Raw genomic sequence first — 22850 nt, forward strand, 5'->3', positions numbered from 1 at the left:
AATCCCGTTCAAGAAAGAGAATACATGAATAGGTTAAAGTAAAAGGGCATATAAGGGTTCACGGGGCGGTCAGATGGTGTATTGGTAGCGCAGTCGGTCTGCACAAGACAGGACCACGGAAAAATTTCATTTGGATCACCAAATCTCCGTACCCAGCACTGACTATCCCACGGGTAAATAAAATAAAAAAATATAGAAATGGTAGGCTTAAACATCCTGAAGATGCCGTGCCAATAAAGAAGAAGGAATTTGAATACACTGCATAATTCTCTTGCGTAGCCGTGTAACCGGGCCGATATAGCTAATCAAATAAAAACAAATTATCTAACCAAGGATATATAAAATCTAAGGATATTTTCGTTCAATTGTTTACCTTTTAAATTAGATTTTGTGCTATAAATTAACTCTGCCTCTAAATTTCCAAAAATCGCACAATCGGCACAAGTTGTTTGGGGCCCCCAACACGGCGAGGCCCTAGGCGACCGCCTACTCCGCCTACCGTTTGATCCGCCGCTGGTTATAATCTCGGTAACATTTGCATCGTTGTTAGACTGGAATTGTTCAGATCATCACCGCAGCGGCGGATCAAACGGTAGGCGGAGTAGGCGGTCGCCTCGGGCCTCGCCGTGTTGGGGGCCCCAAAAAATTTGTTCCGATTGTGCGATTTTTGGAAATTTAACAGCAGTGTTCATTTATAGCAAAAAAAATATTTAAAAGGTAAACAATTGATCAAAAATATCTTCCTTTGTTATATAAAACATTTCTTTCTATGTGATAAATGAAATGCAGAGAAGAATATCGACTTTGTGACTTTAAAGTATAAACGAAATTGCACCAGGATTTCCGAATGTATAGTACCAGGGGAGCATCCACGGAAGAGGTAACACCTAGTACAGCAATTTTGCTCGAAAACCGCCGAAAGGTATGCAATGTTTATACACTAACTTTCCCGTTGACCAAGAAAAATTTCTTTGAAAACTACCAGTTTCCGAATGTATAGTACCAGGAGAGCATCCACGGAAGAGGTAGCACCTGGTAATTTTGCCCGCCTAAAGGTATGCAATGTTTAAACACTAACTTTCCATACAATCCAGCTGTTTTCAGATTTCCGATACCAGGAGAGCATGTTTTTCAAGAAGTGACACCTGGTACCAGCCGAGTACCAGTTGTTGCACAACACATGTTGCACAACATATGTTGCGCAACATATGTTGCACAGCATCTGGCATGCAACATTTGTTGCGCAACATTTGTTGCGCGACATATGTTGCGCAACATCTTGCATGCAACATCTTACAAGCAACAACTTGGGATTGCAACTACCGGGAAGCGCGTGATTTGTGCTTGCTCGGCTGGTACCAGGTGTTACCTCTTGAAAAACATGCTCTCCTGGTATCGGAAATCTGAAAACAGCTGGTTTGTATGAAAAGTTAGTGTATAAACATTGCATACCTTTAGGCGGGCAAAATTACCAGGTGCTACCTCTTCCGTGGATGCTCTCCTGGTACTATACATTCGGAAACTGGTAGTTTTCGAAGAAATTTTTCACGACCAACGGGAAAGTTAGTGTTTAAAAATTGCATACCTTTCGGCGGTTTTCGAAGAAATTTTTCACGACCAACGGGAAAGTTAGCGGGATACCTTTCCGCTGTAGAGGAAGCCCTGAAGGTTACCACAAGAGGCCCCTGGCGAAATTTGACCGCGAAATTTCTTTCGGCCATTTTATAATTTTCAAACAAGCAACAGCATTATTTCAAATTCATTAATACACTAATACACAAACATAATAAAACACACAAACAGGATTTATTTTAGCACACTTTATTTGCCGAATCGATTGCCTACGATTTGGCTATTAAAGAGGAGCTAAAAAATCACGTCCTCGTTCGCCGGGTTAGCTTTTTAGAGTGCCATTTCTCCTGGTCGTTGATCCTCTTAGTTGGTATGTGCACGGCTCGATCGGTTGTAAACGCTCGATGTGGCACCCTCTGCAGTCAAACGGTCAACTGGACATTTGTATTTCACGGTGGAACCTTGTATTTCATTGTAGCTTAATATGCTCGTTTCATTAAACTTCGTTCCGTTCCGTTCGTGTTAATCCGGAGTCGACTCTGGAATGTACCGGACACTCATTATTCGTGCGACTACGAAAATACGAATTCCTAGAGATGGTGTCATTGCCTCATTTGGCAGGGATTTTAAGGGATGAAAAAATATAAAGGACACTATTTACACTACCGAACACTCGAAAGTAGTAAAGCACGGGTTGGATTTAACCGTAAGCGATCCGAGTGGGTTCCGGTCGACCCGTAGGTAATTAAATGACCTCCGTGAATTAAGTAAATCACTTTACTTAAAATGAAACATTTTTTGTGATTCCGTTAGAGGTTGTGATGTTTTGTCTTGGAGAAGCTACGGGCTGGGCTGGGGAGTAGGGTTTTGAACAAAATTGACTTGCTCAAAATAGATTATTAGTAAACTTCAGGGAATTCTACGTTGGATTCAAGCACGATTTGAATGTTCGGTAGTTTTTTTCATTTATACGGTATTTTCGAAGGTTCCCCTTTTTTTTTTTTTTTTTTTTGTTAACGGGGAGGAAACCTTCAAAAGGTACCCACCTAGCGGGGCATATCGCGGCTAGACACCGCCCCTCGAGATGGGTTATGTGGGATTCATCATGAAGCTTGACCCGTGAAGCGAGTCAAGCAACCGATGCGACCGCACTAAACCACTCCTCGACCTGATCCGAACCCTGCCGATGCGCTGATGTGCGTAGTACTCCATGCGGGGTCGTGTGTGCGTAGCACCCTTGCTGTTGCGCACTGCTGCGTCGTCCTTCCTGGTTGTCCTCGCTGCTGCTGCCGCTTCGTGTCTTCCGTCTGCTGCTGCTGCTGTTGTTCCGAATCCACCCGTCCGTGGCCGCCACTCTCGGGTGGGTCCTAGCTCCTGCTGCTGCTCTGGTTACTCGTCGCTACCGCTGCTGCTTCTGTTTTCCGTTGTCCTGGTGTTGTTGGTGGCGGGGAGCCGCTATTGCTGCCTCCGTTGATCCGCGTTCCTTCGTCGCTGCTGCCGTCGTCTTCTGGCCGTCGGCGGACTCTCCTCATTCCACCTCACTTGGAGGCTTTTGAAGATTGTCCTTGCGGCCGTCCGGACTGCTTCCCATGTACTGCGGCTGGCACACATTTCCGTGGCAAGGTTGTCCATCGTCAAGCGGCTGTTGCTGCATCTCATGTTGTGCTCGGGCGAACCGTGGACAATGGAACATCACGTGGTCGACATCTTCCACGTCATGCTCACACTCCGGACAGTTAGGCGAGCCCTCCAGGATACCTTTATTGACGAAGTAGCTCCGCAGGAACCCGTGTCCCGTTAGGACTTGGGTAAGATAGAAATCTATTTCCCCGTGCTTGCGGCCAACCCATGAACTGATGTTCGGGATCAGCCTCCTTGTCTTCAAACCTGGCGAACTCTGCTGCTCTGCGCCGGCTGTCCACTGGCGTTGCCAGCGCTCCATGGTCTCTTCTCGCTGCCGCTTCCGTATGTCTGGTGCTGGACCTCCCCTCGCTGCCTTTTCGTCGTGGCAGCGGATGTCCTAACTAACGGGATGGTGCTTGCAACCACGCAGGCGGCATCGTATGAAATTCGAAGGTTCCCCTCACTCGCCAAAAATCATGGAGTTAGTCCAAAGTTGACCGAAATACACCCACCGGAGTGGGTGGGTTATTTCGTTTACAATCGAGTCGGGGCCGGGTCTTAAGTAACTCGTATGGCACATCACTACTCGAAAGGTCCTACCGCGTTCTTTATTTCGTTTGTCATCGTCATTTAGTATCCAACTAATCTTTATGTCAAACATCAATATATGCAAATATGTCTGTGCTCTATGTTTTTACAAGGATTCGTTATATTTGCCATCTGTAACTCTCTTCTCTGTATATTTTCATGCCTTATTTCACATGTTTGTGTTTCATTTAATCGGCTTCGACTTCAACCGACGATTAGCCATACTTTATGTACCCAATCTGCTGCATGATGATTCAATAACTCTAAATATAGCTATTGCTATTATTCATAAGGTCTAAGGTATTAAGGTAACAATCCGAAGGATGTTAATGTTTTTCATTTCTTTTATTATTATTACTTTGCGACTGATAGATGTTGGTTTGAAACTTTTGACTGAGATCACAAATTGGTACCAACTGGTTCGGTTAGTGTGCTGTTTAAACCATATTCTCGCCGTAAAGCGCCGTAACTTTACGTGTGGTTATTCATCTTTTTTTCATTTCTACTCGAATAACGCGTGCAGCACCGTATCGCGTGTGGTTCTTGAGAATGTGATCAACCATAATGAGAAGATGTTTTCTTTGTTTTCTAAACTTCCCCAACTTGGCTCATTTTAAAGTTTAGTCTTACGTTTTATAGTACGGAAAGATTAATGCAACGGGTTTAAGTTTCCCACCTTTTTCACCCTTATTCTACTACGATGAAAAATATCCCTCACCACACTACTAAAACGGGGGATAATTTCTCGTTTGTTTGTTATATAGGCACGTATAGTTTAACAGAGTTCCCATAACAGGGGGACAGAGAACAGTAATGGGTCGGTGTGGAATATACATACGCGAATGCCGCTGTGCTTCTACATAGTTCCCCATTTCTCGGGCATTCGACATTATGGAATTGCATGCTGCTTATTGTCGGTGCAAAATTGCCACAATAAGACTACGAATGGCCGACCACAATGGTGTGATAACAAATTTAGAGTGGTTAACGCTCGTACTCGTACCGATTGTTGCTTCTTTCTATCATCTACTGTAAATGTACACTCATCCTACTACACCTAAAAATAATTATAATGCTGTCTGTTTACTGAACAAAGTACTACAACTAAGAAAACAAAAGCAAAAAAGCGAAAAGATATAAAGAACACGTACTATAACTCATAAGCTCATAAAAACTGACTAAAGTAAACAACAACTGCAACAAAAAGAGCCTTCAATAGATCTCCGCTTGCAAAAGAATGGCTATTGTTAAGTGTTAACTAAAAGTATTCCAAAATAAACTGATCTGCTCTACTACTGGCAATGTAAAGAGAGAAAACTTTGCACAAATGTCGGTATGCGTGTGTGCGTGCCCTTCGTTCCTTTTTTTTTGTTTTGTTACACCGGCCATGCCGTATCGACTTAATTGTACCACGTAACCGGATGGTCAGTCCTTGCTACGGGGGTTTTAGTCCGGATGCATTTTTTCCTCGGTCCTGTCGTGTGAAGACCGGACCAATACGCCACCGGATCGCGCCGTACGTACGCCTTTCCATTTTTTATGCGAATATACGAACGTTAAAACTGCGTTTTACTTGAATGTAATTAATTTTGTCTAAGTAATCGATCGCAATATGACGACATAAGTCTTTATCGGATTTGTGAGTAGCACATTGTGATTCACACCATTCAATAACACGACTCAAACTTTCACTCTCTGCTCTTGCTCTCTCTCACACACACACTTGTTTCCATTCTAAGTTTTCCCTGATTTCCTGTTTCATTTTACACTCATCGCTTAATAATCGCCTTCTTTCCTTCGTTCTTTATCCTTTCCTTCGTTTCCGTATCGAATTAATCACATATGTTGTCCTCTTCTAGCGTACTACATCACTCCCGCTCTGGATTTGTTTTAATTAAATTTTAAGTGGAATTTTTGTTTCAACTTCCCCTCACTACTCACCTTAGCATTAATTTTCTTTAACATTAATTGTTGTCACGAGTGCAAAAACAGAAGATACACAATACAGTGTTGTATCGAACAGGCGTGTCCGTTCCTTCATTTCAATCGTCATCGTCGTCGTCGTCGTCAAACTTGAGGCCTGGTTCAACCTTTATCATTGGTTGATTGGCAATCACGGCTGAATCATCCGAGGACGTTATTTCCGGATCGGGAACGGGATAGTTCCAAGATTGTATCTCCGCCGTTCCAAACACCTGGTAGATAAGGTACGTACTGATCGCCACCACCGACGATACACCAAACACGTGCAACCACTGATTAATGTTTTGCTGTAGAGAAACGAAACGAATCATGCGAGAGCGTGTTTAATGACTGTTTGCCATCTTGACGACTGAACTGGACCTACCGAATCAGTCACCATGAAGCCGGTAACGAGCGGCTGCAGGAAGGAAGCGGTCATGTGGATAGTTTGCGCAAATGCCAACACTGGTCCTGCCAAGTTCGGGGCAATGTCGACGATGTTTGCCATTGCGCCAGCATACGACGCCGTGATGAAGGTTACGGCGACAAACCACAGTATCAGCACCGTTACGATCTGGTAGCCGAGGTAGCCGACCAGCAGCACCAGCACGCCCGGCACGATCTGTGACAAAGCGGTAAACAGCTTGCGGACGTTGGTGAGTGTCAGCGTCTTGTGATCCATCAGCAGATCCGCGATATAACAGAACAGCACGGATGACAGATAGGAGCAGAGGAATGGCGCACCGGACAACAGTCCGTTCTGCTGTATGTCGAAGCAGAAGATCTTCTGCATGTACTCTGGCCCGGACATGATGAACGTGTAGTGCACCCAAATGCGCCCGAATGTGGTTAGTCCGATCGCCCACACCGGCATCGAGGTGAAGATGCGTCGCCACGGTACACGCATCCCCTGCCCATTCTTAATGTCCTCGCTCACGTTTAGCTCGATGTACTCCAGCTCCTCCGGTGTGATGCGCGGATGCTCCTGGGGTGTGTTGTAGGCGAGCAGATACCAGAACACGCACCAAACCATGCCGATCGTACCGGTCGTGTAGAACACCTGACGCCAGCCAAAATGGGCAATGATGAAACCGCACAGCGGATACGTCAACCCAATGCCGATGCTGAAGCCCTGGAAGCTGCTCATGAATCGGCTTCGCTCGACCGGTGGTATCCAGTAGCCGACGATGGCGTACATGGCCGGCCAGGTGAGCCCACTGGCGAAGCCTTGCACCGATCGCAGCAGTATCACGGCACCGTAATGCAAGTCCGCTGCATGCGGTATGAGCAAACTGCAAGCGGCCGTCAGGAATTGGGACCACCCGAACACGTTCTTAGTGCCAAAGTACTGGGTGGCCACACCGCCAACCACCTGCGACAGTACGTAGCACCAGTAGAAGGACGATTTGATGACTGCCTGCACGGTTGAATCCCAGTCGAACTTGATGTCATCGATCGAGGCAAGCCCATCCAGCAGTACGGTTGTGGTGGCGTTGGCCATCGACAGCGTGTAGTTGTATTCGCCACCCTCTTCCAGTGAGGGTACGGCATCCGCCCCGGTGTTGCAGTGATCGTTGCCGGTGGAGTTCGTGCTGGGATCCTGTACCATAGCCACCAGGGCAAAGTTGATATCGTTTCGCATTACGAACGAGACCAGAAATCCGGACCAGGACAGAAAGTACAGCACCAACCGGGCCGGAATGCGATCTGTGAGGATGGAAAGGAGGATGGAGATTATTATGTATTCTTCAACAAGGTACCAGATACGATCAAGTCAATCAAAATACAACCCAAGCAACAATAATGACACACAACATTCCCAGTCACGCGATCGACAAGTATCGAATCGGTGATACTACCTAGAAGTGTAATTGTGAAAAATAATATGTTAAAATAAAGGCTGTAGAGTGAGTGAAATGTGTGAACCTTACTGAAGTAAATTATGCATGCACCCAATAGTTTAAATACTTCAAATTCAAATGTTACATTCCCCGTGGTAATTTCGATTAGTATTCGTCTTATGTTAGTATTCTACGCAATATTCCGCATCATGCGCCACACACTGCAGTAAGTATTGCTGTTAAGCTCTAATAAAACCATTAAATTATATTTCATTTGAGTACATTAAACCGTGCTAACCTTTGTCGCGGATGCGTGTACGTTCTGTTTCCATTTTATCGGTAGAGATTCACTAAGTAATGTCGTTATTATTGGCTTAGCCGCACACTCTTTTTAACACTTTACGGTTGCGAAAATGGATTTTCATAGATTTTCTGTGTTTCTATATTTCCCATCACTTCCTGTTCCCTCTCTTCAGAAAAAACGAGACCCGTTGTCCGCTAGTCAGTAGCTTTCGTGCGCCGAGTGGTTGGATGAGAGGATGCGAAATGAGAATGATAATCGACATGTAAACTGAACAAAAACGCACACACAATGGACACAGTATGAACGACGTTGGCCCACTTTCCAAATTAGGCAACTATATTACGCAAACTTACCACAGATCGCCCGGAAGCATCCCACCTTCGGCATTTTCGGTTTCGGCAAGAAGTTAACTTCCTTCTCGTCCATTGTGGCAATTAAATACGTGCCAATAATTCAAGAAACTAAGCAGCAAAACGATGAAAATAATTCGGCTCCACAAAAACCCGCATAATAGGTAGTATCACACATAGATTAAATGTGTCAAAACGCTCGAACACACAATGTCCTACCGGCTTTTATGTTTTGCGTAACAAATCATGAACAAAACCAGAGAAGAGGTTCGCGTCGAAAAATTAACTTAAAACAAAAACCACCGTTAGAAACCGTTGTGGAAAAGGAAATCCGAAAAACTAACTACTCCAAAGCAAACAGAATGAATCGGCGATTTAAACACCGAATGACTGCGGACAGTCGATTTTGTGCCATTGGCCAAATATTCTCACACAGCGAATGAACTTCTTTCGTTTACTGTTCGCATCAAAGAATAAAGCAGCGTATTCAACATTCGCAGCTGCTTCCTGGGCTGGGTGATCATCCACTGCAGCTAAGCAGCTTGCGCTCGGTAGAACACTTCGTAGGCCACTAAGGCCGATGGCCAGATCGATCAATGCGAACACTAACAGCGGATCATGCGGGATGAGCCAATGAGGCAGACGGTTTGTCCTTTTCCAGTTGCAGGGCAGTTGAAGATTAGCAGCTAGGCAGTCTCGCAGCAAGCATAATGATGATGTTTTATCTGTTGAAGAGAAATGGAAAAAACAGGAATCAGTAAAACTCGTTAAACAATAGATGTATTATAAGATTGTAGTTAGTGCCCTCCTACCCTGTGCATTTAATATTTTGTCTTAATTGTTTTAGAAATTTTATAATTCTTAATTCTTGATGACGCGAATGCTGGCTATAGTAGAACTGTAATAAACTGCAGCACAAGCCGAATATTGGAATACATTGGAAGCGTACTAATCACATTGTTAGTATATAAGCAGGAAAAATTGTTAATAAATCTGACTTGTACTCTAAACCTCAACGGCTTCGAGTCAATTCTGGGCTGACAATCAGCAATTCGATCGACACTCCATGATTAGCTATTTCTCCTGAACTTGCAGCGAAAAAAAAGGCTATTCATCAGAACCGGTCAATTCGAGCGCCTTCACAAACAAGAAACTATTCAGAGCGACAAGGTCCACCGATAGGAACTAATCCTTCAGAAAATCCAGGGAAAACGTCCGATCACGTTAATCTGTTGTTTTTAAGACTGCCAATAGCCAGTATACGACCGGCAGGAACTAATTCTGATTAGTCCAGAAAAAGCCTGACGTCTATATTGGCCTAAAAGGCAAAGGAATCCAGCGCGAGGGTTTCCAAAGTTAACCGATCTCTGCGCGGAACTTGTACACAAAGCTACTAGACCTTTGACCTACCAGAAAGCGGGAGAGGAGATTCGTTGCAATGAATTACTAAGATACGTACTCCTTATATTAAAGGACTTTATTGATCAATTTTACTGAAAGTACGTGTACTACAACGTCGTTCGCTCAATATATGAATATTCACCCTTGGTTTAGTTAATATCCACCAATAATGCAGACCACCGTCCAACGTTATACTATGATATTTGCAGAATAGTTGCTCCTGAGTAATGCTGTACACTTACTTTCTTGGAATCATCTGAAAGTCTACATAAACTTTATGAAGCTCGGCTCATACTTCTTGACCCACTACAAGTCTGTTATAAATGGCGAATAAAACCAGCAAAGGTTATGTGGCACAAAGAGGGACTGTCCATTCTTACTGTAAGGGTTTGATCTATACACTTCCATAATTTTCTCGCATCTGCGTCCACTACTGGAAATTTCCCGCAGTCCAACTATCTACAGATCTGGAGACCTTCTAATACCCATGTCTACGAGTTTCAATGAAATGTAATGTAATTTAATTCTTTTACAGAGTATTTAAAGACTGAGACACCATTGATAGGCTGCAGGTCGAGGACATAAGAATGGGTTATGGTAGATTGAGAGCAGGTAAACGAGATAACAATACACTAATCGAGACATAGGGTAAGGGAATTACGAGCACACCACATGGAAAACCGATCAAGAGTACTTTGCAGAGAATCGCAATCCATACGGGACAATACACGGGAAGAAAGATTTTTAAATCATCTACATGGCACAGGAAACAATCTTTGGGTAGCACAATACTAATATTAATAAAAATAACAAACAACAGAGGACTGAGGACACTGCCTTGCTTGGTTCTTGGGGTTCTAATAATTGGTTCTTGTATTTGACACGGTATGAACGATCACACAAGAAAGAACGCAACCACGTCACAAAAAGGTGGCTAATACCAAACTGGAGAAGTTTGTCCAGGAACAAGGATGGTGGAACGTGATCGAAGGCCGATACAAAATCAGTATAGACGGCGTCTACTTGATATGCTTGATATGCTGAAATTGGAGGAGATAAAGGAAGTGATTGACATAAGGTAGGAGGCGGAAGAACGGTTAGGAAGGAATCCATGTTGTAAGGAAATAATAAATGCTCTGTAGGTGTTGAGGAGAAAAGAGTGAAGGGTATCCTCAAAAACCTTAGCTATCGCACATTGGAGTGAGATGCCGCGGTAGGAACGAACACAACATGAGGTGAGTCCAGGTGAGGTGAGAAAGAGAGCCTGAGCTTGGAAAGAGCTGATGTGACACTATCGGTGTTGATAATTTTAAAGCCCCAGTTACTTAAAAAGATCGCTAAGCAATTAATCATCGGGCAGAACTGTTTCGCCGGAACACAGAGTTTCCTGGAGAATTGTTCGTCGAACAGAGAACAGGCATTGGTCGGCATTGTCGTGGAACTGCCGTGGAACCGAGGGAAACCAGAATTTATCATCTTACTGCCACATTCTATTGTGATCATCGTTTAAAAAGCTCGCCTCAAAAACTTAAGCATTAATTGATGTCAAACTTTTACTGTAGTCTAACATTAGAGAGCAATTTTAAAACTATTACATAATTTATTAATACTTAAAGCTCTCCCCTTTAGGTATAAACTTTGCTATTACTTTTTTCGTAGATCGTTTAACGAGGGTCATAAAGGATGATGGCCCAAAATGGCAATGCCTACTGCTTGTCTTGCCTTACCGAGATGGATCGATTCGATTTCACAACCGAGCATAATACTGTTTCTTGATGTCACCAAAGCGTACCGTTACGCTTGAGAACCATCTGTCACGGTCAATTCGGCCGAATCGATCAAAGAATCCACCACCCGCGCCATCCGTCAAACGATAAAAGAAACGATTCAATGTGTGCTCGGCCTTTGAGCCTGCGAGACGCATTTAATTGCTGCGACGAACAAACGAAAAAAAACAGATTGACAACTATGCGAGCGATTAGAGGCATGAAAACGTGTGGTTTGTGTGTGTGTGGACAGCACTTTAATATGGTATCAATTAATCGCACTAGCTGGAAGTTGCGCGGACCAACATGGGTTTTGAATCTAGAAAAGCATCGTCCGACACAAATGATTATAACTTCGCGATCGGCAGAGCCACACATTAAAAAAAATAAAACAAAAGTTCAATACACCAACGGGCGCTCACCCTTTATAGAGCTCAAATGACCGATATTATCGCTATCTCTTCCCCATCAGCATCGTGCCGTCATAGCCTGTCGTCGCGTGACTCCACTGGAGGGTTTCTGAGCTCTTAATTGAATCCATTAAAATGCTCAATCGCGTAAGAGCGAAATGATTAAGAAGTCATCACCAATCGATTGATTCAAGCCCAACCAACCACCCGCTGAGCTGCCCGCCCGTACCGTGTTCCGGGAAGACTTTCGTAAAAAAGGGCTGGGAATGGTGGTTCGACTGTTGGAATTTCCCAAATTTGTACAAAGTACAAAAAATGGAAAAAAACTCCCCAGCGCTGTCCCAATTTTTCCTTCAAAACTTGGTGCATTCCTTTTTCAATGGACCAACAGGCACCCAAGGGTTTGCGCGTGGTTCGCTGCGTGGAATGCGTTCCATCACGAGCCGCCCTCGAGCTCCACATTCCTTCCGCGGGCAATGCAGTGCGTGTGACGTACGACCGAGAACCAATTCCGAAAGATAATAATTCCACATACTTATTTTTCGCCTTCTCCACCACCCACCAATATATTCTCCACACCGCAACTATCGACACGATTTAAATGCAATGATATGCAGTATTATGCAGCTGACCGTTACTCACGTGTCGCGCATTATTTGCGTACCCACGATGAGATGGTGGCAGTTCCGCCCTTGCCAGTGAGCATCGAAATTAAATGTTTGTCAACAGAGAGCGACGTTGTTAGCAATTCGCACAAAGCGAAACGACACAGCTTTGCTTACGAGTTTCATTTTAAAACACCGCCAATTGGCATTCAGTAACGCTGCACTTCCGCCTGACGAGACAATCAATATGCAAGGTAATGCTTTTTCGTTGCAAAACAAACAAAAACACCTTTAGCACGCACTACCTACAGACCTACAAAAGGGCTCAGAGGACAGGTCCGAACAAACAGCTGACAAGGTGTAATAGTGGACAGTGACTGTCACCACATCACAACAATTGGAATACAATTACAAGTTAGCAAACAGGCGGAAAAAGATCATAGCAACCCGAAACCTAAACCATTTGACGTTTGTCAGCAAAATGGTTCCTAATGATCGGTGCAGCTGCTGCACCATTGTTGTGTAAACAAACAATTCAAGTTGGTTGAAATAACTACATAATAACGCGTGCTAGCAAGCATTCTTGTACATCTTAGCATAGCGTGCATACAACCGTGCTAGAAAAGTACTAACATCTAGTGTAGACCAAATCTGGAATTGCAGCATGTCAATTTATTGGTCATATGACACTGGACAAAATATTCAGTCATCTTCAATAGGTTAACATTAAAGTCCATGTTAAAATCAGTTGAATATCTTGTAAATCTTCGATAATGAGCAGTGATGGGATCTCCTGCAAAGCAAAATCGATTACGCAGCTCGATAATCAGATAACGAAGCAATAGTCACTAAGCTGATCAAGAAATTTAGGTAAAACATATAAATATTGTTCCATTGAGTGTGTATCTATTCTACATAGAGGAGGGGAAATAAATTCGATATTTTAAGGTGTTGAATACCGCCAAGTTCTTCTTATTACTCTTATTCCACTTGATCCAGGCATGCGTCGCTGATGAGCACCTTTCTGATAGAATATGAAACCGGCATTCTTCCGGCATTGGCCACCGTGGCTCGTGGTTCATTCTCTACATACCCTGCCCACACATACGGCCCAAAAATATTCCGTACCACCCGAGCGCTCGAAAATGGCGTATTCATTAACGCCCTCCGTCCGTAGAGGCCTACCTCACGTACTGGGGGGTGCAATATCTGTTGTATGTCGTATTTTCGAGTATTTCGAGTCTTCTGGATCGTAGGGGGTTATGCAGCACATAGTCAAATCACAATCGTCAAATCTGTCTACTGATACTCTACTCCCCATGTGGATCCTATAAGATACGAAAATAATCATTCTTTTCAGTGAGTTGAAACAGGCTCAAAGAGTGGGTTTAAGAATTTGAAACCTTAACTCACTCTTTAGAGATTCATTTGAAAAATATTAAACTGCATAATTGTTTTACCAATCTTTTGCGTTTACACTCACTCTCACTCTCTGTGCTGACTAGCATATCACTCAGTTTTGTTATTCGTTTTAGACTGAAAATAATAATATTATTTTACTCACTCCTACAGAGTGATTATAACAAAACGAGAGTGATAAAATATTTTTACTCACTCGTGAGCACAAAGAGTGAGCGTGAGTATAAACCCAAAAGAGTGGTAAAAGGAGTCATAAAAACTCATCGTGCGGAGTTATACTCATTGACTCCCTCGAAGGTTTCAACTCACTCACTCTTATTCAGTGCGCACATCTCTAGGTACTATCACGATGAGAGCCTCAGGCAAACAGGTACATTGTCCTACTCGATCTTCGATCCACTTACATTTCGCACAGACTATACTTCACATTTCTTCAAGATAGAATTATTCCACCATTTGTACAAGAGATAGCTGAAACCTAAGGGACCGATGGATTCACCCGCAAAATTTGGATAAGGATAAGCTCCAGTTCAGTGATGAGAAGTTGGAAGAGGATCGGTTGATCCGATCCGATCCAGGCTTGAAAAATCTGATCCAATGCTATAATATGGGATCAAATGATCCGGAATTACTGTTGAATAGCGCTGTTGATCCGTAGCGATCCGGGATCACCGTTGCATTGAAATAGTGATCCCTTGTATGGGGATTGTGATCTCTAGCGATCCCGGATCACCAATGCATGGAAATAGTGATCTCTCATTTGAAAAAGTGCTTCAACACCCCCCCCCCCCCCCCCCCCCCAACCAGAGATCAGAGATCACTCGATCCCATCCGATCCCGGTATCGTGTAAATTTACACGATCCGATCCCAACTTTGGGATCATTTCCCATCACTACTCCAGTTCCACATATAATAACATATCAGGGGAAAACTGTACGACGGAATGACCTTTTTAGCATTTCAACCAGATCAGATCAGGCTTCTGTAAGAATGACAGTAGTGGCCAAAGTTACCTCCTAGCTTTTGTGTCAAAGCACCTTTCAAGACGATCGAACATGAGTCTTTTCATTAACAAATCGTTTCATTAATCACACACACAACTCTGAAACATGAACTCGGTCCATAGCTAACAAAATATGTTTAGTTTCGCTCCACATCACAGACGAAATAGTAACGAATTCTTAGCCATCCAAAACGGAGATAGACTGATGAAGCATCGGTACATGGCGGCAAGTGTTGTGAGAACTGCTAGTTAAAAGTGGGAACGAAACCCGCTAAGCAATCGTGAAGCGGTGTTTTCATCTCTTCTTTTCCTTCAAAATCACCACCGCTAACTTGAAGTTGATAAATAGACAATTTGCACCGATTATTCATATCGTCGTGAATCACCCGAATTTAGCACAAGTGGTGCAATCGGTTAGTCGAGAAACTTCTACGCCACCACACTTCTTTCCGAGGATACCATCGGTCCTTACCGTCAACAGGGAGTTCTTGAAACTTCTTAATAAAAAAGCAGAATAGTCGGCAATAGACAAAATGCTTGATCTTGCTCGTGTTACTGGGCCAGCCTGAGACTAGCAGTGATATATCTAGCTGGATATGGAAACAAACCGGGATTTTAGCGTGCTCCATTCATAGTGAGGTGTGAATTGTCGTCATAGCGCAGGAAAAAAAATCATCCGTTTTCAGGGAGGCTACAGCAGATGATGTATTGCACATGTGGCCTGCACATGCGAAACATAGAAACAAGTGGGGAGAAATAGTTCCTTCCATAAACGGGGGAGGAAAAAACGAACCCTATTTGTATCCGTCTACCAGGCGCCATAATCACTACTGCGAGTGCGGGTAAATGAACATGCTAAGTAGGAGATTCATTTTATCATAAATTGAAACTACCAGCGAGGGCAGAAAACTATTCAAAATAAAAACAACATATTGGATACAAAACGTATTAAATATAGTAAAATGAGAATACATGCATACAGTTCATTAGTCTGACCGTGTAACACATCAACACGGTAGATTTGAATATGTTGTCCTTTGCTAATTAAGCGATCATTTATTCACTTCCAACATTAGCGACACTTTACTAACAACCCTCACGCATACGCATATTTAGCATGCTCCAGAAAAGCTGAAGGAGGACAGCTGACACAGTGACCACCCACGTCTAATCACATCACCCTCACAGTCTTATCATTTGACACAAGCACACTAGCCTGAATTCATTTCTATGTTTGATTTCTTCAAGTGATACTGTGGCCCCATTTGAAGGCTAGGCCAAGTTCCATTTGCGAACAGAGCAAACTAACCCTCCAAACCACCTTCGTGCAAATGCGTGTCGGACCGGCTTTCGCTAACTGATGCCAACAGACGATCTCAGTAAAGCCGGCTACACTTTCGACGGACTGGTTGGATGGGCCAGTGCCACTTTCGTTTGCCCCATTGTCGTGTCCTGCTGGGTCCGGTATACCGGTTTGTTACGTTTTCTTCCCTTCATTTACATAGCATTAGCATCGAACACCGATCGGAAGCAACTCCTTCACACTGTGAAGGACAATACGATGTGCGATTGAATCGAAAGCGAATGAACGACATGCAGCAGCAAATGCACGATCGACGTGTTGACCTTCAAAAAAACAGTATCAGTCAAAGCGGAATGGAAATAGCAAGCAGAAGAACTCGCTCTTGGCTGCGCTTTCGGGCATTGAAATTGCGTCACTTTTTCCAACAGAACTGGAAGAAATGCTTACGACGTTGAGCCGTGGTCCAAAACTTGTTTTCTTCAACCGAACCTGAGGAAATCTGGGACTTTCTTGGTATGGTAATTGGCAGCGTTGGGAGTTGCTTCTTTTCATCGACTTAGCGTTTTGGAGTTTATGGGCAGTATTTTATTTATTTATTTTTTATTTTCGTAAGAACGGTCAGATCACATAGATCTTGTAATAAAGTAGAAACATAAACTGTTTTATGCACACTGCTCGCGTTCGTGTCTGATATCTAAACCCGTTTGAAACTTGTTCTATTTTCATTTTGAAGGTAAATGAACTCTAGCGAGTTAGCATTAAATGGCAAAAACGTTTTTCTTATATTACAACAGTTACAAACTTTAAATATCACATTATATGCCTTCTTGAAATACTCCAATGTTAGCACTGGATCGTTGGTCTATGAATGACATTTTACCATGGCCCAGAATGGCACAACAGGTGAAGAAGTTATCCTTCGACTTTACCCAATGCATGAACATTCATCATTCGAGGGTAGCCACCGAACGGAGTCACTCGTACACAAATGTCTATCGATCATTCAGCGATCAATTCAAGGTGTTAGGTTAAGAAAGATCTTATGTCTTTTTTATTTCGTTACAACTGCCAGGTCATATCGAGTCCTTGCTACGAGGGTTTGGTCCGGATAGGATTTTTCCTCGGTTCTGTCACATGAAGAACGGCGCCACTACCAATATATCACCAGACCGCGCCTTCTGATAAGTCTTTATTCTGCTACCAAATACGCTAGTGATCATATAACACTTAACACTTAACCAAATAACACTTTGTTACTAAATTTTAAAAAAGGATGAAATTATTCAATATTATTATGCAATACAGAGAAATTGCAATGAATGTCACATAATTTCACAACATGTGTCACCCCGGTCCATGTAACTCCAAAAATATAGTGTCATAGAACAGCATATTAAGATTAAGATCAAGCATCGCCTTCTAATGCACACATTCTTCTTCCAAGCACTTTTTAGCACCTTCCAAATACTTGCAGCTTACGAAATTGTTGCCCGCACCCATTTGCGCCCGGCTTTTTTTAGTGTGTGCGTCAGAACATAGTTTACCATGTCCGATGCATGTTCGATCGAATGTTCAGCCTTCAGTTTCGCATTCCATCTATCAGCGTCCTGATAACGCTCATATGTGTCGTTCGAAGGCTTACTACCCCTCCGCATTTTCGTTACCATATTCCCGTGCTGCAGTCCAGCATTACGGCAGTCGGCACTCGCTAAATCTTATCAACCATGGCAAGTCAGATGCGCGTCAGACACGACACGGCACTCGAAATCAATGGTCTGACCAATTGTTGACCAATTTGTCGGAAGTTAATAGCTTAGTCAGTAGCAACCGAAATAGAGGAGTGTCTTTTAATTGAAATGATTTTTTTCGGGATAAAATTTGCGATATACAAAAAAATAAACAAATAATTGGATTGAACCTTCTTTCCCTATTCTTTTTGCGTTACAACCTTACAGCACACAACACGCATCGACGTTTAGTGTAACTCTTGGACTCTAGCACACTATAACATAGAGAGGTCATGAATAGTGGAAAGAGCACCAACCAACTATCCTGACAACGTGTGGAATATAATTCTAGTCAGGAACATTATATGACAGGATTGTGACCTTAGTGTCAGTCGTTAAGTCAAAAAGAAAATAAACAAATCTCCGCAGGGCGAACACGTGTTGCATCAACATAGAGATATGAGGACGACGGTTCAAGAGCCTCAGCAACATACCTCATTACGAACAATAATTGAGAAAGTTTTAGCAATAGCTGGGTTCTGGGTTGCCCTATTTTTAATTTATTTTCCTATAAAATCGTTCATTTCGACAGTTAAGTTATTGACACTACTGCTCCTATGTTCAAAACATAACAAATACCCTGCGTGCAAGCTGTAACAGTATTGGATAGTTTACAGAATATAAACGTAATTATGAATTAGTGACCAATTATGAATAAGTTTATTTCCCTTCTCTGCTTTTCGCTTTGGGCAATGTATCGATCGTTGATTGATATTCTAATCACTGAGATATATTCATCTTGGTATATTTAGACACATTCCACAGGGCATTTTTAATTCCTCAATAAAACTGTTACAATATAAAGTAAATCACACTTTAAAGGCCAAGCCGTAAGGGAACTCTTCTGATGCCTGGATTTACACTTTTTTTTGCAATATCATCATCATCATGCTCCCTGTTGTTGAATGGGAACACCGCTTAACCACACTGTGTTTGCAAAACAACACACTTATTTGCATCGTGGGCCGCTATCATGTTTCATCCATAAAGAACTGCAAAATCACACTAAATGTGATACTTTCCGTTTGTTTGTTGAATGACTCTCGGGTGTGAGGCTTTCCAGAATAACTTCTTCTGGTCGGCCTTGAATTGACCGGACTAAATGGTTGACGATATCCGTTACTTGTATTACTCATGGGATTTTTAGTTCAGTCCAGCTTGGCAATCAGACCGTGCGTGTTGGTAAATCCTCACACTTCCGACTAGACTGTGTTACCCGTCCGCACTATAGTTTGACGCACCTCACAACTACTATAGTAACATTTGTATAACGAACTGTTGTCAAGCGCAACATACTATTCGAGAATTAAATTTAAGTCAACTTTCGGTTCAAATTGTAGAAAAAACACCAAATAACAATTTGGAATGTGCCTAACATTTAAATACTTTTTCGTTAAAGAATTTACGCAATCATTACGCTGCAAGCCTAATTTCACTACGGTTCATTCATAATGGCGTAACGCGATTACGCCCCCCAAAAGACACAAACAAGTAGGACATTTTTTTCGTTATATTACATGCTCACTAGATTACCTATGCAAAGAAGAGCCTGCTGCCATCAGCAGATAGTTCTGTTCCACAAACAAAAAACGGCAACACTAATCCCAATCACCACAACATAAATTGCACCACTCCCAGGCACAGTCCGTCCGTGCTGAAGAACAAACACCGGTCGGATTATTTACGCAGACACGTAGTAACGATGCTAGCCCGCGCGATGTCAACAAACAACTGGCTTTCCTACGCCGGCGGTGCGTTGGACAACCAGGGAGAGCTTTCCAGCGTACGATTACTCACCCAAAGCAGGAGCGTAGCGTGCCGATGGGCCCGAACGTGTTTACGCAACGTGAGCAGAAAAATACTAAAAGTCAGTTGTAGCAACCGTAGTATAAACACACAGCAACCTATCGCAGCATGCCACAGGCTCTCCGGCTACGCGATGCTCTTTCTCTTTAGGCAACATCACAATGTTCATTCATGGCCTGCCCGGACGGCTGGCAAACAATTCTACTTCGCTGGAAAATGTACTCTCGCACGCTTTGCGTGACGGCTATCGTACAGGATGACTTGCGCCCCTTTTCGTAAGGTTGAACGAAAAGTTAGTAGTAGCAGCAAAAAAGAAAGAAGGAATAGATCGTACAAGGTATCATAATCTTTGTACTTGAACACTCCAACTACCCATCATACCCAAATGATTTAGAAAATGGTGAAATACTTCTGAACAATAGCAGCCGGGACGATAATAGTTGTCAAGCACAAAACCAATAAACATATTTAATGTATCCATTTGCAGCTTTACGTTTATTTCTGCGTGCCTTTTCTCTCTCTTGTGCCCACATACCAACAGATGACATCACGGGCGATGTTTTTTATTGCCCCGTATGAAGTGACACAAATCTAGTAAAACGAGTTAAGCTACAATGTATTTACCCACCGGGCAATAAGGAAACACCGGCTCGTGTAGAACGATCCCGCCGAGACCGGTGTGCAATGTTGGGGTTTACCTTCAGTTTGTAACACCTTTCAAATTGCATTCGTCTAAGGAATTGCTGTAGAGTTCAGCGCCCGAATTGAGTTTGCATGTGTTATTGTTTGAACAGCCAAAATCGATCTGTTGCGACCCAAACAAATGTTCCATTTTCCCATTACTCTGGCAAAAGATTTGCGTCACCATGATGCGGTGCCACGATGATGAAATTGAGATGGCGACGGATTTTCACCAGCGACTACCATTTTGTCAGCACTTTTGATTCGCTTTGCAAGTATTTTTTCCATTTCCAATGAGGGTTTGCGGTTCATGAAATACCTCAACTCTTCCAGGTTTCGTAGCTGCTGGTATTATCCGGCACATTAAACCTGATGACAAAATCGATAATCGTTCTGGCATCCGGCAGGATCTGGTAGTGTCCCCAATCCCTTGCCGCTAGGGTAACGCCGGCACCGAGAGTTTTTTCTTTGGTATGTGAAACTATGTCCCGCACTGAGGGGGAAAATTAAAATGTTAGGAAGAAACACATTCCCTCACGTTCACAACGCTCACGCATTTTTATCTCGTTGACAGATTCTATACTATTTCATCATAGAATTTCATCATCTTGAGTAAAGGTTAAAATAACACCTGTTCAGTTTTTTGTTTTACCCAAAAAGATGATATAATAATCCAATTTCAATACTTTATAAAAATACATATTTATTACCCTGGTGGACAAACTCTCAGATCTCAGTAAATGAATAACGAATTACACGAACAATAAATTATGCTGCATCATCCTCTGATTACATACAATGAAATGAGAACGATATCCTATTACGTGTTCCATGATAAGACATTGGAAAGATAGTATACATTTTCTGCATCAAATACTATATCTACGTCCACCTCCAATGCGTGGAAGATCAGAGTCCCAAAGCGGGGCAGTAAATCACATAAAATAGCAAATAATGGTAAATTAATTGATCTATTTCGCAAAGCAATTCTCTATAGCAACGAAAACCACAGGGTCTTGGTGGTCGCCATGGTTTCATTGGACGAAACATTACCATAAATTTGCCAATACGCATCGTGTGTGAAGAGTACGGTACTTGTTTTAACACTTTTCTATTCCCGCATTTGTTTCCCAGCGCTTGCTGTTGTCCCTGACCCGAATTTCTGGCCGTTCGACATCGTGAGCCGAAGGTCACAAACGAAATCTAATGTGTATCATTCAATCGTCAGTACAAGGCTGGCACTTCCCCACCAGGTGACATATACATACCTATGCATTAACTTCCGCTGTTGGCCAACATTGAGGCACCCTTTGCACCACTCAGTTCACCAATCTCGATCTTCGGCATCCGGTACTGTTGTTTCGCTACGGTAACATTCGACCGCACGGGTTCATGTCGAAGGTGCAACACCGGAGCGCTGGGACACGTTCGATAACTGCTACCGGAAAACATGCTTCTGAGAATCTTCTTCCCGGGAAGAGTTATGTTCTCCGTGGACCACTTATTCTACCTCTGCCACCGTCCACAGCTTTGTCGTTCAACAACAGTTACCTATTAATGCCAAACTGCGTTCAAGGTAAGCGCTACACTCTTGCTATCACTTCTAGCCATTGCACAACAAAACAAATCATTGATTAGAATCGGTTGCGGATTACACTTTCGTTGTACGTGTAACACTTTTTTCAGCCCACCCTTTGCCAGCTGAAGGTACTAAACATCATCAACTTTGCAACAGCGCACGCACCCACGTCCTTATCGTGACGACGCTCGTACACTTTGCACACACTCTCTAATGCTCATCAAACACTGCACAATGGGTGCTGCCAATGGAAAGAAAATATCATTTTCCGCACAATTGCTTTTCATTGCAATTTGCATTCAATGTATTTTGCGAACTACAGTGCACAAACTCCCGCGAATCAGGTACGCAAGCACGCGGTTTTTGTAATTTTAGTGTGACGAGTTGATTAATAAAAACACCGGTCGATTTTGACTAAAGAACTAGTTATAGTGTTCTATTTACACAGTGTATTCCATATAGTAAAGAAAGAGTTAGTAAGGCTGATCAAGTGTGACCAGGAAATTTACGATAATCGTTAACAACCACACTTTTTACTACTGAAAATACCAAACCAGCACAATTGAACTGATCACAACCGTTTGTATTGTACTTTTCCTCGCGAATCAAATTCCGAAAAAACGTTTCATAACAATTCTAGTACTCATAAGAATAATCCACTTTTGGAGAAAAGGGGAATATCGCAATGCTAAACTACCTATTTTTTCGAACGCCGCAACACCTTCAAACGCAACACGCAACAAAACACAACAAACCAGAATGTCATTCCAAAACTTGCCTTCTTCCCTGCATATTTTGGCCGGATAATCGAGCATGGCCGATTTCTTCGATGCGCGAAACTCGACGTTC

The 22850-nt window shown here is 42.9% G+C and overlaps 1 protein-coding gene across 5 annotated transcripts; it reads right to left on the minus strand.

Moving 5' to 3' along the window:
* Positions 1-3668: 3668 nt before the first annotated feature.
* LOC128309344 (vesicular glutamate transporter 3) lies at positions 3669-22134 on the minus strand. Of its 5 annotated transcripts, XM_053045704.1 has the most exons (5): positions 19469-19638; positions 8244-8965; positions 7885-8095; positions 6131-7452; positions 3669-6053 (listed from the first exon to the last, which is right to left on the minus strand). In XM_053045704.1, exons 3-5 carry the CDS (start codon positions 7916-7918, stop codon positions 5826-5828), a joined length of 1584 nt encoding a protein of 527 aa, XP_052901664.1. In that variant the 5' UTR covers positions 7919-8095; positions 8244-8965; positions 19469-19638; the 3' UTR covers positions 3669-5825. The 5 variants fall into 5 exon arrangements, with proteins under 5 accessions (XP_052901664.1, XP_052901662.1, XP_052901663.1 ...); XM_053045702.1 differs by lacking the exons at positions 7885-8095; positions 19469-19638 and adding an exon at positions 21691-22134; XM_053045703.1 differs by lacking the exons at positions 7885-8095; positions 19469-19638 and adding an exon at positions 19733-19753.
* Positions 22135-22850: the final 716 nt, after the last annotated feature.

Source organism: Anopheles moucheti, chromosome 2, assembly GCF_943734755.1.
Source record: "Anopheles moucheti chromosome 2, idAnoMoucSN_F20_07, whole genome shotgun sequence".
NCBI lineage: Eukaryota > Metazoa > Arthropoda > Insecta > Diptera > Culicidae > Anopheles > Anopheles moucheti.

Excerpts from the sequence above, each read along its gene's own strand:
- LOC128309344 (XM_053045702.1), bottom strand. The coding sequence starts at position 8,316 with ATGGACGAGAAGGAAGTTAACTTCTTGCCGAAACCGAAAATGCCGAAG. Across the intron at positions 7,453-8,243 it reads ATGCTTCCGGGCGATCTGTG|ATCGCATTCCGGCCCGGTTG; the intron begins GTAAGTTTGCGT and ends CCATCCTCACAG. Across the intron at positions 6,054-6,130 it reads GCTTCATGGTGACTGATTCG|CAAAACATTAATCAGTGGTT; the intron begins GTAGGTCCAGTT and ends GTTTCTCTACAG.